We start from the raw sequence: 17,499 nt of genomic DNA, 5'->3' as shown, positions 1-17,499 counted from the left end.
TATGGGACTCGAACGTTCGAATTGGAAAGTGCTCATTTTAACGGCTAATATGCAAGATAGTGTCCTAAAAAGGGTTTGGCGACCTGCCTCCTGCCTCAGGGGACATGGGTCACTGCAAAAAAAAGTTTTAAAAACTACCGTTTTGGCGGGAGCACTGATTTTAATGACGATTAAAGTGAAAAAAAAAAAGTGAAATATTCCTTTAAATATGGTGCCTGCGGGGTGTCTGTAGTATGCCTGTGAAGTGCCACGTCTTTCCCGTGTTTAGAACAGTCCCTGCACAAAATGACATTAAACGGAAATAACACCATTGAAAACTGCTTGTGGTTTTAATGTTATATCTGGTTCCTGCAATATGGTTGAAAATCATTGAGAAACATGGCATGGGTAGCCCTCCCTGCCCATTACCAGCCTATTTGGGTCTTGTACGCATATTAAGGGGAACCCCGTACCCATATTAAAAAAAGGAAATGCGTGTGGCCCCCCAGGCCCTATATACTCAGAACAGCAGTATACAGGCGGTGCAAACAAGACAGGGACTGTGTAGGTTTGTTGTGTTAAGTTGAATCTGTTTGTCATTTTCAACCGGTACATTTTTAAAGTGTAGCTCCAGTCAAAAAAAAAACTATCTTTAAGCTTTTTGGAAAACATAGGGAAGGGTTATCACCCCTGTATAATTTGTTTTGTCGTCCATCTTTTTTCATCTCACTTGCTGCTGTCTCCTTGCGTTTGCAAGTAGGAGATGTTTGTAAGTTGGATGTTTGAAAGTAGGGGCCTGCCCTATATTATAGCGGTATGTACTGGGTACAGAGCACGCAGACAGCACGCACTATCTCCTAACACTACTGACTGCAAGCTCTATTATTAACCACTTGTTAGCCCAATGTTTGCATAAAGTGAAAGATGAAGTTATGCTGAGTAAATAGATATCAAACGTGTCACTCTTCAAAATTGCACATGCCCGTGGAATGGCGCCAAACGTCGCTACTTAAAAAATCCCCATAGGCGACGCTTTAAATATTTTTTTACTGGTTACATGTTTTGAGTTGCAGAGGAGGTCTAGGACTAGAATTATTGCTCTCGCTCTAACATTCTCGGCGATACCTCACATGTGTGGCACATGCGAGCACATGGGGACATGGGCGCTTTAATTTTTATTTTATTTTTTTATTGTTCATTTTACTTTATTTATTTTAGTTTGACATTTTTTTTCCCAAAAATATATTTTTGATCACTTTTATTCCTATTACAAGAAATGTAAACATCCCTTGTAATAGGAATATGGGGTGACAGGTCCTCTTTACAGTGAAATCTGGGGGGTCAATATGACCCCACATCTCACCTCTAGGCTGGGAAGCCTGAAATAAAAAATAAAAAAAAGATTCTGGCTTTGATCGTACTGGCGAGTTGGTAGAAGCACCGGAGGGCGGTGAGGGGTGGGGGGCGTCTATGGCTGGGTATTTCAGGGTATCACCGAGTATGGCTGGGTATCTCTGAGTATGGCTGGGTATGGCAATTTATGGCAGGGTATTACAGAGTATTGGCGGGGTATTGGCGGGGTACTACAGAGTAATAGCAGGGTACTGCACTGCAGAGTAATGGCGGGGTACTGCACTGCAGAGTAATGGCGGGGTACTGCACTGCAGAGTAATGGCGGGGTACTGCACTGCAGAGTAATGGCGGGGTACTGCAGAGTAATGGCAGGGTACTGCACTGCAGAGTAATGGCGGGGTACTGCACTGCAGAGTAATGGCGGGGTACTGCAGAGTAATGGCGGGGTACTGCACTGCAGAGTAATGGCAGGGTACTGCACTGCAGAGTAATGGCGGGGTACTGCACTGCAGAGTAATGGCGGGGTACTACAGAGTAATGGCAAGGTACTGCACTGCAGAGTAATGGCGGGGTACTGCACTGCAGAGTAATGGCGGGGTACTGCAGAGTAATGGCAGGGTACTGCAGAGTATGCACTGGTATTGCAGGGAATTGAGGGGTTAAATTCGGTGAGCAGCGATGTGGGCACTGCAGATGCAGCCCACATCGCTGCTGACACCGATCTCTTTCCCCTCCGCTGTACCGATCGGTACAGAAAGGGGAGGGAGGAACAGGCGTCATAACATGACGCCGGTTTGTTTCCAAGTGATCACTCCGTCATTTGACGGAGCAATCACGTGGTAAACGGCCGCTATGAGCGGCCGTTTACCGTGATGCGCCGGGTCCTATGGACCCGGCGGTCACGGATGCTCTCGAGTGCGCACACCTCGGGGCACGCGAGAGCAGAATTCTGGGAGGCCGTTAATTAACGGCCTCTCTGAGTTAAACAACCGCCCTGAAGCCGTTAATCGGCAATGGGCAGTTGTTAAGTGGTTAAAGCTAGATCACTAGCTATATAGGTGAGGTGAATATAGTGGTGTATACTGCAGTCAGGGCACAGACAACAACAACTACACAGCAGCAAGATAGGAAATCAGCCAAAAACGATTGGTGTGTACTGTGTTGAAGGTACACAGAACACCCACTGCTTCAGATGCAAAGTAACACACTACAGGAGGCCGCCTTAAAGGCGGCCTTATATAGTGTGGGGCGTGCACTACACAGCCTGAGCTATGATTGGCCACAGGCAGGATGCCTGTGGCCAATCATGGCTCTCCTCGCTGCCGGCGCTGCGATTGGCCAAGCATGCGGGGTCACAGTGCATGCTTGGCCAATCATCGGGCAGCAATGCACTGCGCCAACGCAGTGCATTGTGGTCCGCGCGCGCGTCACTCGAATTTTGACGCGAACGGCCAAAACGTTCGGAATTCGCCGAACGGCCAATGTTCGAGTCGAACGTACGTTCGACTCGAACACGAAGCTCATCCCTAATCGTGACACTTTGCCGCAGTATAATGACGCTGGCTGGTCGGCAAGTGGTTAAGTTCTGCGGTGGTCCATTGGACGTAATTTTACATGAAAAAATATTATTCAATAAGTAAGCGGGTAAAATGGTGCAAACAAAAATATTTACAGAATTAAGTTACTACAAATGAAAAAGAGTCAATAATGCAACAGAATACAAAAATTCCAGTCAATAGGCAACATGGATCAATGGCTCCGATTAGATCTTGGCTGATGTTCCTTGGCCAATGGGATGTCACAGTGTTGATGACCATGCAGCTGCCCTCCTACAGATACAGTTTTCTGTGGGTATAAATATCTTTAAATACAGTCTGGTAACTTGTATATTATTGTCCAGCATGAAATCACCTTTAAATGAATCTAAATATGAGTATCAGATGGCTATCTACCTAGGAGATGTAATGTGTGCAATTGGCATATTGGTGTTTGGGCTTAAAATGCTTCTAATTGATTGATAGGGGTAAATACAGTATGTCCTTATCCCGGTTGTACTGTTCTTATCCCTAAAGTTTTGATTCTACCAGAAAAGATAGTAATGTGTATTCCTCACCTACTCCAGCTAAACTATGACAGGTGATAAATCTGATACCATTAAGAAGAGGGATGCCTAGGGTTGCCACCGGTCTGGTTTTTGCATCATGTGTGCGCTTTTCCAACTGCCAGACACTCTGATACATTATTCTAACAGCATAATTGCCAGTGAGATGTCCCCAGCCACCAATGTGTCTTCCCCCTCATCTCTGTCCCCAGTCCAGTGACAACACAAATTTCTCTATTTACTACTGCTGGCTTCTGTCCCCTTCACTGAACTTCAGAGTTTACACTTCAAGGCTTTAAGTGCCCAAAAACAGGAGACACCTCTCAGGACAGACCACCGGCAGCTAAAGGACCCCTCTTCTCACTGTCTGTGTCTCCTTGTGCTGACAGGGTCGCCCAATAGAAGGAGCAGCAAGTGCAGCCCATCACTCACTGCTTGTAATGGCAGCTCCTCATAACCTACAGAACGGGACAGCAGGAGACAGGTATTCAGTCCACCACTGAGCACCACTGTCTCCTCACTGTACACCTGCCCCCCAGTCCACTCCATTGCCCCCTGTCCATCCTGCTACCCCCCAAGTCCATCTCGCTGCTTACCAGTCCACTCCACTGCCCCTCAGTCCATCCTGTTCCCTTCCCTTTGACCCCCGTCCACCCCTTTGCCCCATCCACCCCGCTGCCACCCCGTCCATCCTGCTACTCCTCTGACCACTCCATTGCCCTGTCAATCCCGCTGCTTACTAGTCCAATCCAGTGCTCCCCTATCCACCCCGCTGCCCCCAGTCCATCCTGTTGCCTCCCACTTCACTGCCACTGTCTACCCCACTGTTCCTGTCCATCCTGCTAGCCACCAGTCCACCCCCGTCTCGTTCCTGCTGCCACTTTCATTTTTCAGTCAGTGTTAGTAGAGCGCTGAATTCAAAACAAGAAGTATCTGACTTTAGATGTGAATTTTCAAGAAGTTCACTATCAGCTGGGGGCATCCTTGGGGTTCCCCAGGGTATTTTGAGGCCCCATGCACATTGGGCATTTAGCTGCTGGTAGAAGGTACAGATGTGCCAACCAACCCCACTGCAGACTGCCTGTCAAACTCTGAGAGGCTGAGAACAGCCGGGGCTGGGTGGTGCACTGTGCAGTACTTTGTGGTCCAGGAATTCCTTCCTGGGCACATCTGACTTCCTAAGGGAGCTCATGAAGGCTACACATTTCAGGTATTCAATACTCTCCCTTCCTCAGGCCGCCGCTTTAAGCCATCCAAAGGTCCTTTACAATGTATACTACAAAAAAAAAAAATTGCTGTGCGCCAGTAAAGTGTTTGGGTTTGGCTTGCAGAGGTTGCAACCCTAGGGATGCCTATTAAGCTTCTAGTTACTCAAACCTGAAAGTTTAAGATGTGAGTGAGCTGTGTATTGGATCGGACGATTCTGCTAATCCTATTCTGATAAGTGTTTTTGGAATGCAGCTAAAAGTTTGTTAATTGTACAAGATGCCTTCCTGGGATGATGTAAAGTGGATCACTGCTGTAAGGCCGCGTACACACGCGGGGACTGTTCGCCCAACTTTGTCCGTCAAACAGTTTCGGCAAACAGTCCGCTCAAAATTAGCATGGACGGACATGGCCACACACGACGAACGAACAGTTTGCTGAAACCGTGCACGATGACGTGAACGGCACGTACGACGGGACGAAAAATACGACGTCCTATACACTGCATTATAACTTTCGGCGTGTAAATCCTTTCTGAGCATGCGCGGAACTTAGTTTGACGAACAAGCCTACACACGAGGGGACTGTTCGCTGAAACAAAGTTTCAGCGGACAGTTTTTCGGAATTTCCGAAAAACCTTGTTCAGCGGACTGTTCGCTGAAACTGTCCGCTGAAAGCCCACACACGAGCGGACTGTTTGCCGAAACACTGTTCAGCGGACAAAGTTGGGCGAACAGTCCCCGCGTGTGTACGCGGCCTTATGTGTCTCCTATTGCGGTATTTCTCAACTCCAGTCCGCAAGGCGCCTTAACAGGTCATGTTTTCAGGATTTCCCTCAGATGAAATTGCTGTGGTAATTACTAAGCCAGGGAAACTGATCAAATCACCTGTGCAATATAATGAATGGAAATCCTGAAAACATGACCTGTTGGGGCGCCTTGAGGACTGGAGTTGAGAAACACTGTCGTATTGTCACAGCTGATTTAGGAATTCTGAATAACATGGCGGCTTTGCCCTTTCACACAGTTTTTTGAGGTGCCAAGTCTGCACTGTCATCACAGTGCTGTACTGGAGTTTAGCGGGGGGGGGGGGGGGGGCAGTGCTGAATTACGGCAGGTGAGGGGTTAAATTGTGCTTTTCTGGATTCTGATAGCAGAGAGGACCAGGGTGCTGGGCTTCGGCAGGTGAGAGGGGTAAGTGTTGCAGTGCTGGGCTCTAGCAGAAGCAGTTTTAGTGATGATGTGTTGGATTCTGGCAGGGAAGGGGTTATGTATTGGATTACAATGGGTAAGTGCTTAGTCTGGGGCAGCCATGTATACACAGGTAAAAGGTGGGATTGTTCTGTGCTCTAGCACAGGAAGGGTTTAGTCTAGCTAATTAGCTATGGCAGGTAAAGGGTAAATAAAAAGGGTTAAGTGGTGCTCCATTGCGCTCTGCCGGTGAAAGTGTTTTTGTGGCTCTGGCAAGAACCTAGTATAGTGATATACAGGCAGTTTATAGCGCACAAGCTGGGCTGCCACAATGAGCAAGTGTCTTGACATGAATTACCATAGAAAATACTATTTTGCTCTAGCAGATAAAGGGTGTCTTTGTGCAGCTTGTCACACTATTTGGGTGCAGGGGTCTCTGTGCATGTCTGGCAGGGGAGGGGTTAAGTGATGTTGAGATGCAGAATGGTTAGGTGTTACCATGGAAACATCACCCCCCACAGTCCAGCACCTCTGGCTGAGTTTGTCCTTGGGAATAGATAAAGCATGTGCTGAGCCCTCTCACCGCCCCCTGTGGGCTTAGGTCAGGGGCAAGCAAGGGGAGGTGCACAGATCAGTGACGAGTACATGTCATGAATGGCCAAAGTTCTGAGATGGGCACAGAACATGGATGGTCAGAGATAAGTACAGGTCAGGTCAAGGATGGGCATAGCACAGAGATGAGTTCAGGTCAGGCATAGGAACAGGTCAGGGATGAGTTTAGGTCAGGGGTGAGAACAGGTCAAAGATGAGTTCAGATTAGGGATTGGAATAGGTTAGAGATGAATTAGAGTCAGGCACAGACACAGGTCAGGGATAGGCACAAAACAGAGATGAGTACAGGTCAGAGATGGAAACAGGCCAGAGATGAGTTCAGGAAAAGGTGAGAGATGAGTACAGATCAAGGATTGGAACAGGTCAGAGATGAGTACACATCAGGCATGAGTTCAAGTTGGGAATGGGAACAGGTCAGGTCAGGCACAGGTCAGAGAGGAGTACAGATCAGGGATGGGTTCAGGGCAAGGATGAGCATAGAACAGAGATAGGAACAGGTCAGGTCAGGTACAGGTAGAGATCAGGGATGGGAACAGGTCATAGATGAGTACATGTCAGGGGTGGGAACAAATCAGAGATAAGTACAGGTCAGGCAAGGGTCAAAGATGGGCAGAATGTCAGTATGCACAGTGACTGGGTCTTGTTCAGGTCAAGGCCAGGTGTACAGGACACATAGGATGTGACTAGTTGTGAGACTCAGCCTGCCCCTACCCCTACCCCCATGGATTACAGCAGCTCTTAGCCTCAGCTTTAAACTCAAATCCTTACAGCTCAGGCAGATCATTAACCCTTTCCTCTGCTAAAAACACATGGGCAAAGCCGATGTACCACCAAGCTAGAATTTTAGAACAACCATTTTAAATTAGATTACCTGCCTGGCTATGATTAAATTTCTGCATCAAACGGCAGCTTTCTAAAACACACACAAAGCTGCCTCCATCAGCCTCTGAGAGCACATGTGGAGCATCCCTTATAGGGGGACAGGTTGTCAGAGGGGGTCCTGGTGGTACCAAGTCCTGCAGGACATTTTTCCAGCAGTGTCAAAACTGAAAATCTCAGAATGACCTTTCTTGTCTGATCTCCTAACAGTTACCCGTATTACCATAGGACAGCATCATTGACCTGTTATATTGTCTTCACCTTTAAAACAGCTAATAAAAAAAATGACCAAGTGGCTACAGCAGGCATGTCACACTTACAGGACAGGGTGGGCCCAGCAGGACTAACGCTTCAAGGGGCACGTTATGTCCACCGAGAACCACACTGACTTCATTCCAGATAAAGATTAGGGCACTTCAGAACATCACGTTATAGTATACAAAAAAACTTCATGCATTTAATCTCAGAGAAAGGGGCATAATGATCCGTGCATCCCTGTGTGGGTAAACCCTGCAGCCCTCTGCTATAGTACTCCTGTGTGAATGAGGCCTATGGCTTGGTTGCCGCATTGAAAACGCACATGGGCTGACATTCATTCTCAAAAAAAAAAAAAAACCTTGTGATTTTGAAATGGTGCATGCACTTTTTTTTGTGGAAATGAATAGCAAGTGATCATAGTGCTCTAGAACTAACTTTTGGGGCATGGACAGGACAGGGGGTCAGCTGGTGCTGGAAACTTCCAAAGGATGCATTTGGTGATATCATGGGTTCCCTTTAAAACTACCTTCAATTAATGGCTCTGCGTTTTCAGTTGATAAATTTTATGCAATGCAGAGCATCAGGTGGATGCTTGTTCATTGTTAAAAAAAAAAAAAAAAACACAGCAGGTTGCTTGGAAACCAATATACCTTTGGAACGTGCCGTCAATAAATTCGCACACAATAGAGGTACTTGAGGTGAAACGAAACCCGTGCTGGGAGAAATTTGCAGAGAAAGCCATTGAGGACATCGCCATCGGAAAACGCTGTTTGGCTCTGTTAGGCTGATTCAGTAACTTCCGGAAACACTGATTCACAAAGTATGCAGATCCAGAGTATTGACCTCTCCCTTTCCTGCCGGGGCTGCATAATTATGGGTAAACAATACAGAGGGAATCAAAGCCAGGAAATCTGTAAAACGGCCAGGCTCTTGGCATTTTCATAAAGACAGCTATAGCTCTTATGGCAAGTTTACTTTGAACATGTCATATATCCATGAAATGCCCAGCAGCATGGCTATAAAGACATGTCAGTGCTGTGTGGGAGAGCTGTGTAAATCTAAGAACTGGATAGATAAAGATACAAACACCTTTTCCAGGTTAAAAAGCTCAAATTTGTATTTAATTTGGGTTTTTATTTTGCCTAAATAAAACAATATATACAGGGCTTGTTCTTGTAGGAAGTCACCCCAAAAAAAAAAGGAAAACCTTCCAGATGGTGTGGTGGCCCTATGTACCAGTCTTCTCCGAAGCCCTTGTACACGTGGTCGGACATTCCGATGGAAAACGTCCGATCGGACTATGTTGTCGGATAATCCGACTGTGTGTGGGCTCCATCGGACTGTCTCCGTCGGAATATCCAACCGACAAAGTTTTAGAGCTGGGCTGTAAAATTTTCCGACAACATGACATGTAGAGAATTCCAATCGGACAAAGTGCCACGCATGCTCAGATCAAATTCCTAGACCAAAGCTATTCGCTACTAGCCTGAATGTAGTCCTGTCGTAACTAAATAACATAATCACGTTACGAACGATCTGATTTTCCAACAACTTTGTCCGACCGTGTGTATGCAACACCAGTTTCGGACAAAATGCGATGGATTCAGTTGTCGGAATGTCCGACCGTGTGTACAAGGGCTAACGCTGCATAAATCCAGAGCATGTGCCACTCATTCTCCATCCCAAAACACATTCATACCACCGATGGTCTGATCATTGTGTGTCACATCAGCCACAAAGTGGAAAAGCCTTTGATTTGGTAAGATCTCTAATTCCAGCATGGCATTTCTCATTAGATTCTTGTCTGGATAACATCCTCATGGTTGCTGAAGGTGAGGGTTAAGTTCATCTGGTTGCCCTAATAACCACATACAAAGGAATATTCAAACTCCCACCTAGGAGCCTGGAGGAGACAGAGAACACTGTATTGTATAGTACTCACCTACTGAGACTTAGCCCATCATTCTGTCACCTTTTTGCCTATTTGATACATATTTCAGGCTTAAAGTGATAAGCATGCGAAGCATACAGGTTTTTTTTTTTTTTACCTTCATGCATAGTAAAAACCTTCAGCCTTTAAAAATCACTTTAAAGTAGTATTAAACCCTCAATGTTTTTCAGTTTAGCATAAAATAAGCATTCCCTAGTAAACTATGGGAGATATTTACTAAAACGGATGCACACAGAATCTGGTGCAGCTGTGCAAAGAAACCAATCAGCGTCCAGGTTTTATTGTCAAAGCTTAATTAAACAAGCTGAAGTTAGAAGCCGATTGGTTACTGTGCACAGTTGCATCAGATTCTGTGTGCAGCAGTTTCAGTAAATCTCCCCCGCTGTTCAAGTTATTACCCCAGCACTTGCAGTTTTCAACTTTGAGCCTGGATTCACACCGCAGTATTAATGGCTCACAGCAGGGGTCCGGTATGTCCCAGTCCCAGCACAAATTTTTGGCTGAATTTGGACCTGAAAACGCATAGAACTCGTGTGCAATTCGCCCCGGAGATGTGTGCACCAGTCGTGCATCCAATTCGCAATAGTGTGAACTCAGCCTAAATGTTGCTGTTCTCTTAGTGCTGCTTCCAGGAACTTCCAGCCTTCACAGGAAAAGCATTAACAGGTGACAGTGCAGTCACCAAGCTTGGAAAAGGGAGGAACGGGGAATGCCGAGGAAATTCTAGGCTATAAGGGTTGTGCAGTTCTCTTGATTCACATAATATATTGAGAAAACTCCATAGGACACTGCAAGAGAAAGGAGCCGCCCTGAAACAGGAAACCTGGGGCAGCAGCTTAAATTGGAACATAGGCAAGGATTCAAATATAAAGAAGCTGCATACTCAGCCAGCGATTAAATCAGCTGATAAAAAAAACATAAAACACAAGGGTTTATTATTAGTTTAGGTCACAAAATGGCTACATCAAGGGTGGCTTGTAGTCCACTAAAGCTGCAGGATCATGTAGTTATGGTTTAATCTCCCTTTAAGATTAGTGACTGGCATGATGGCACCACTCTTACTCCACCATTCGGGGGGGGGGGGGGGAGCAGAGCAGTGATAAAATGGGATTTACGGCATGGCATTAAACAGTATCATGTAAATCTCTAATCACGCTGAAGTGACGAGCGTCAATTTTCACCCTGTGGACGTAGATGGCTCTGAGCCGCCTCCTGATACATCAGAGGCTGACGGCATCAAATAATATAGCTTTATCAATTGTTTGCCTTTCAGAGAACGCTGGCCTAAACCACCTCTGTTAGTGAGATTTCTGGATTCCAGTTCACCAATACACTTGCAGTTAAGGAAAAGTGATTTTTCATTTTGGGTTTGATGGTATTAAAGGGAATATGACATGAATGATTACACCATTTAGGCTGGGTTGACACTGGAGAACACAGCGGCTCACAGCAGGGGTCCGGCGCTTCTCCATTCACCATTTCAGCCCAGATTTTTGGCTGAATTCAGACCTGAAATGGACCAAAAGATATACATGACTTATGTGCAATTCGCACCAGAGCCACCGCGGAGATGTGTGAACCATACAATCTCCTGCTATGCAAATTGGATGCGGAGAAACAAACATCAAATTTGCAATAGTGTGAACCCAGTCTGAACCTAGTGGTTTTATCAGAGCGAGTTCTGTATAATGACAGGAGTTAGAGAATAATATAGCAGACCTGGCTACATAGAATTCCGTTTGAAGGCGGTTTTCCCCACACCAAGCATCTCTGCACTTCTCCCTGAATGCATCTGTAGGACAGCATCTTAGCCCTTGTACACACGGTCGGAGATTCCAACGGAATGTGTCCTATCGGACCGTTTTGTCGGATAATCCGACTGTGTGTGGTATGCATCGGACTGTTTCCGTCGGACCCAATTTTCCAACAAACTGGGCTGATCGGACATAATCCGATCACGTGTAGAGAATTTTGATCGGACAAAGTGCCACGCATGCTTAGATCAAATTCCTACACCAAAGCTATTGGCTACTAGCCTGAACTTAGTCCCATCGTAACGAAATAACGTCATCACGTTCTGAACGATCAGATTTTCCGACCACTTGGTCCGGCCGTGTGTATGCAACAGTTTCGGACACAATCCGCTGTACAAAATCCAACGGATTTGGTTGGCAGAATGTCCGACCGTGTGTACAGGGGCTTAGAATGAACAGGCTGTATGAAAGATGATTCTAAATAAATGCACTTCTATTTAGTCAGTACACCTTGTTGCTCTCCATAGGCTGTATGTAGTGTTTCTAACATCTAAATCAGCGGGAAGAGAGAGTATCTATAATACTTTGTAGAAGTAAACAACAGGACACAAGTCTGGTCATTGACAGACATGGGGATCTAATGACCATGATCAATCATCTCTTGAAATGCTTTTGTTTGCTAATACAGCCTCTGTGTTCCTGAAAGGTAAAGAGCCCACAACTGCTGTAGACCCAAGAACCCATGTAGTGTAGTGATACCGCTTTCTGTAATCAGCCAATCCAAGCTCAGGGAGAGATGGAGGGGGAAAAGGTTTTGGGCTAATTGCAGAAAGAGTGGAGGAGATCTGCTGCCTGTATCTCTGGATCACATTCCCTGTGTATGTGATTCTTCATGTGCTCACCAACAATTATGCACATTTGCAAAAGTTTTTTTTTTTTTTTTTTTTTTTAAAGGCATTTGGCAGTTCGAGATCCTGTATTTTTATTCTGAAAGATTCCTTTTAAAAGTAGGACCTGTCAGCACTGGCCTAATCAGCATTTTACAGGTTACTGTGTAAATGGAAAGAAATAAGGAAGTTTCCTAAGCTCCTGCTCTGTATGCAAATGTTACACCTCACATTCTTATTCCAGGACTCTGGTGTTTTCCACGGGTGGGGGGGGGTTGGGTCAGGACTGGTATTTTCCACACACTGGGGGGGGGGGGGTTGGGGGGGGGGTGTCAGGACTGGCAGTTTCCACACCTGGGGGGTGTCAGGACTGGCGTTTTTCCCCACACTGGGGGGAGGGGGGGGGGTCAGGACTGGCGTTTTTCCCCACACTGGGGGGAGGGGGGGTCAGGACTGGCGTTTTTCCCCACATTGGGGGGGGGGGGGACTGGCATTTTTCCCACACTGGGGGGAGGGGGGGTCAGGACTGGCGTTTTTCCCCACACTGGGGGGAGGGGGGGTCAGGACTGGCATTTTTCCCCCACACTGGGGGTAGGGAGGTCAGGACTGGCGTTTTTTCCCCACACTGGGGGGTAGGGAGGTCAGGACTGGCGTTTTCCCCACACTTTTGGGGGGGGGGGGGGGGACAAGGACTGGCGTTTTTCCCCACACTGGGGGGGTCAGGACTGGTGTTTTTCCCCACACTGGGGGGGCGGTCAGGACTGGCGTTTTTCCCCACACTGGGGGGGCAGGTCAGGACTGGCGTTTTTCCCCACACTGGGGGGGGGGGTAAGGACTGGCGTTTTTCCCCACACTGGGGGGGGGGAGGGTCAGGACTGGTGTTTTTCCCCACACTGGGGGGGGGGGGGGGGTCAGGACTGGTGTTTTTCCCCACACTGGGGGGGGGGGGGTCAGGTCAGGACTGGCGGTTTCCACACTTGGGGGGGTGTCAGGGACTGGCGTTTTTTTTTCCACCCACACTGGGGGGAGGGGGGGGGGTCAGGACTGGCGTTTTTCCCAACACGGGGGGGGGGGGGGTGGGGGTCAGGACTGGCGTTTTTCCCCACACGGGGGGGGGGGGGGGTCAGGACTGGCGTTTTTCCCCACACTGGGGGGAGGTGGGGGGTCAGGACTGGCGTTTTTCCCCACACTGGGGGAGGGGGGGGGGTCAGGACTGGCGTTTTTCCCCACACTGGGGGGAGGGGGGGGGCAGGACTGGCGTTTTTCCCACACTGGGGGGAGGGGGGGGGGGTCAGGACTGGCGTTTTTCCCCACACTGGGGGGAGGGGGGGGGTCAGGACTGGCGTTTTTCCCCACACTGGGGGGGGGGGGGTCAGGACTGGCGTTTTTCCCCACACTGGGGGGTGGTGTGTCAGGACTGGTGGTTTCCACACCTGGTGGGGGTGTCAGGACTGGCGTTTTTCCCCACACTGGGGGGTGGGGTGTCAGGACTGGCGTTTTCCCCCCACACTGGGGGGGGATGGGGGTGTCAGGACTGGCGTTTTTCCCCCCACACTGGGGGGGGGGGATGGGGGTGTCAGGGACTGGCGTTTTTCCCCCCACACTGGGGGGGGGGGATGGGGGTGTCAGGACTGGCGTTTTTCCCCCCACACTGGGGGGGGGGGGGGATGGGGGTGTCAGGACTGGCGTTTTTCCCCCCACACTGGGGGGGGGGGGTGTCAGACTGGCGTTTTTCCCCCCACACTGGGGGGGGGGGGGGATGGGGGTGTCAGGACTGGCGTTTTTTCCCCCCACACTGGGGGGGGGTGGGGGTGTCAGGACTGGCGTTTTTCCCCCCACACTGGGGGGGGGGGTGTCAGGACTGGCGTTTTTCCCCCCACACTGGGGGGGGGATGGGGGTGTCAGGACTGGCGTTTTTCCCCCACACTGGGGGGGAGGGGGTTCAGGACTGGCGTTTTTTCCCCCCACAGTGGGGGGAGGGGGTTCAGGACTGGCGTTTTTCCCCACACAGTGGGGGGGAGGGGGTTCAGGACTGGCGTTTTTCCCCCACACTGGGGGGGGTGCGGGGACTGGCGGTTTCCACACCTGGGGGGGAGTGTCAGGACTGGCGTTTTTCCCACACTGGGGGGAGGGGGGGGATTCAGGACTGGCGTTTTCCACACTTATTATGGGATTATGTCTGGGGTCACTAAGCTTCTACCTAATCATGGACAGGGAGTACAGTCTTTTCAGCACACACTTTTCCCAATAGCCCCAGCTGCATTTAAATAAGTCATCCACATAAACAGGTCCAACATATAATTTATTGCACTACAAGAACGCAGCAGGTGGTTACTCTTAATCATCATCCGGCAATACCAGGCTGTCGGGGTCGTAGTAGTTTTTAGGGATGACAGGAAGCCCCTGTGCTTCTCTCAGTTTCACCAAACGCTCGGCCTCTTTTCGGGCCCAATGAGTCATCCTGCCAAAAGAGAAGAGACACCAAAATGTTTAATGGAGCTTAGGGCTGGCACAGCAAAAGCAAAAAGCAGCTTTTAGTTCATCTATGTCCGGAGCTCCCAACCCTTCCCCGGTTATAGGTCTCAATGGATCGTTCAATATGTCCATCATCACATGCTAACCTGCCAAAAAACATATCAATAGTTTGATTTTAGATCACATACAGACAGCTAGAAACAGAACATAATTATATTTAAATAAAAGAGAAAATTACAAAATACAAACCAGCGACAACTAGTCAGACTTTTGTGCAATCAAAAGGAGCGAAGATCTAGTTACTGCCAATGTTACTCGCACGTCATGTGACATGCCAAGCTGGTTTCTATGCTCTGCCTTCACATTTAATGCAATGAATAGGATTGCAATGTTCACCTTTAGTTGTACTTGTACTGTAGGTTGCTTTAGTTGTAGCCTTCTCCCCCATCTTATACTTACCTCTACCAGATCAGAGTATGAACACTCCACAGGCCTAAAAGGAGAACACACGTGCGAGTCTTGTATACAGGATTTTGACAAGTGGTTATGAGGGTTTATGTTGGATGGGGACAAGTATAAAAACTGGGGGGGGGGGTCAGGGCAACCTAAGCACCCCGATCTGTGCACCCATCACAAAATATCCCCCCCCCCCCGTGTTTTTACATACACATTACAGACTTGATTATAAAGCACTCATCCAATGGTGTGTTTTCTGAAGGCCCAGAACAGATAAGAGGCCGCTGTTGATTTTGTACATCCAACAGCACAAATCTGCATCAATGTTTTTTAAAACACCAACCAAGTATGAGAGATAAAACTGTATCCTGGTGAATAAAATTACTACAATTTAAAAATGTGTCTTTGTGTAAAGGTGAAAAAAATAGGATTTTTAAAACAGCTTACCTGTAAAAATTATTTTCTTGGAGTACATCACGGGACACAGCGTCTCAAGTATTTACTTAGTGGGTTATGGGCCTACCTTCAGGTGTTGACTCCCCTATATAACCCCTCCTCCTTCCAGGAATACCTCAGTTTTTGTAGCCAAGCAATATACTCTCACCCCATAAATCAGAGGGGCGGGAGCTCTGTGTCCTATGATGTACTCCAAGAAAAGGATTTTACAGGTAAGCCATTTTAAAAATCCTATTTTCTTTATCGTACATCATAGGAAACAGAGTCTCAAGTATTTACTTAGTGGGACGTCCCATAGCAATGCTACTTGAGGGGAGGAAGACACAAACCGTAGGGCACCCCGAGACCTTGAGAACTTGCACTGCAGCACACTGCGCCCGAAGGCGATATCCTCATTCCCTCTACTTGATAAAATTTTGTAAATGTATTTGAGACCCGGAGGCCTGGTGACACACTGCCCAAGAAGCACCAACTGCTCTGGTAGAGTGCGCCTTAACTTGAAAAGGGGAATCTTTCCCTTTAAATCATACGTTTGACCAACACCTTAGACACTGGTGAAAAAAACTGGGAGGTACTCCTGGAAGGAGGAGGGGTTACATAGGGGAGTTAACTTCCTGTATTGGTTGTATCAGTGTCAACACCTGAAGGTAGGCCCATAACCCACTAAGTAAATACTTGAGGCTCTGTGTCCTATGATGTACGACAAAGAAACAAAGGTTTGCAAAACCTTAATTACTTGAATTTGTGTTCTAGTAAAGAAGCACTTTTAAATTCTCCAAGCTCTATGTATGTGGGGGATACCAAACTTGTGTTGTGTACTCGGGGGCTTATGTTTGTCTGTCTATCTTCTAATATTATACTTATCCATTTTTATATTTAGAAGGGCCATGATTATACACAGAGGGCGTCTAGCCCTTTTTAAAAAAAAAGGAGGCATCGGGGGTCTAAGTGGTGCCAGCCAGGAACATGCTTTAACCCCTTACTTACCACAATGTATTTCACATCTCATTGGCTAAATTGGGGAATAGCCTTTGTGTGTTTTTGGGGCACACAAGGCCTACTATGGATTGAACCTGAGTGAGGCCACAGCTACACTTGGGCTCGTTTCATACAAACTGTGGTTTGTAAAAGACAAAGCATCTGGAGAGATTACAGCAAGCTTTGTTGAAGCTTTTAAAGAACCATTCAGCTCCGGTTTGCCAATGTGGAACACAGATCCTACTGGTAGTGTCGATTGCCACTTTAAGCCAGCTGCCAAGCAGGCTTTCAACAAGCTACAAGAAGTGCTGAAGCCTGCCAGCAGCTGGCTTAAAGTGGCAATCAGCACTCCCAGTAGGATCTGTGTTCCACATTGGCAAACCAGAGCTGAATGGTACTTTAAAAGCTTCAACAAAGCTTGCTGAAAGCTCTACAAATGCTGTGTCAAAGCTTGCTGTTCACACTGCTCTTGTACAAGCTGAAGCCCATATGAAAAATGCCTTAGCTGAACACTTTAGGAAACCTTTCTCTAAGGCTGCTTTCACACTGGGGCGGTATTCAGGCGTTACAGCGCTAAAAATAGCGCCTGTGTAACGCCTGAAAAAAACCGGCCCCTTTAACTCCAGTGTGAAAGCCGGAGGGCTTTCACACTGGAGCGATGCGCTGGCAGGACGGTGAAAAAAGTCCTGCCAGCCGCATCTTTGCAGCGGTGAAGGAGCGGTGTATTCACCGCTCCTATACCGCTGCTACCCATTGAAATCAATGGGACACCGCGGCAATACCGCCGGCAAAGCGCCGCTGCAGCGGCGCTTTGCGGGCGGGTTTAACCCCTTTTCGGCCGCTAGCGGGGGTTAAAACCACCCCGCTAGCGCCCGCGCACCGCCGCTAAAACGACGGTAAAGCGCCGCTAAAAATAGCGGCGCTTTACGCCGACGCTGCTCTCGCCCCAGTGTGAAAGCAGCCT

General features: G+C 48.0%; 1 protein-coding gene across 1 annotated transcript in view; it reads right to left on the bottom strand.

The window, feature by feature from the left end:
* Positions 1-14,453: 14,453 nt before the first annotated feature.
* NDUFB11 (NADH:ubiquinone oxidoreductase subunit B11) overlaps positions 14,454-17,499 on the bottom strand; it is a 38,151-nt gene continuing 35,105 nt past the window's right edge. Inside the window, exon 3 of the mRNA XM_077476424.1 lies at positions 14,454-14,631. Coding sequence (XP_077332550.1) covers positions 14,508-14,631 — 124 coding nt within the window. The 3' untranslated portion in view covers positions 14,454-14,507. The remainder of the gene's footprint in view (positions 14,632-17,499) is intronic.

The sequence above is a fragment of the Lithobates pipiens genome, unplaced genomic scaffold (assembly GCF_037356315.1).
Source record: "Lithobates pipiens isolate NorthernLeopardFrog02 unplaced genomic scaffold, aLitPip1_a1.2 Scaffold_1, whole genome shotgun sequence".
In the NCBI taxonomy this organism is placed as follows: domain Eukaryota; kingdom Metazoa; phylum Chordata; class Amphibia; order Anura; family Ranidae; genus Lithobates; species Lithobates pipiens.
The sequence above is the reverse complement of the archived record's forward strand: the minus strand, read 5'-3'. Positions and strand labels throughout refer to the sequence as shown.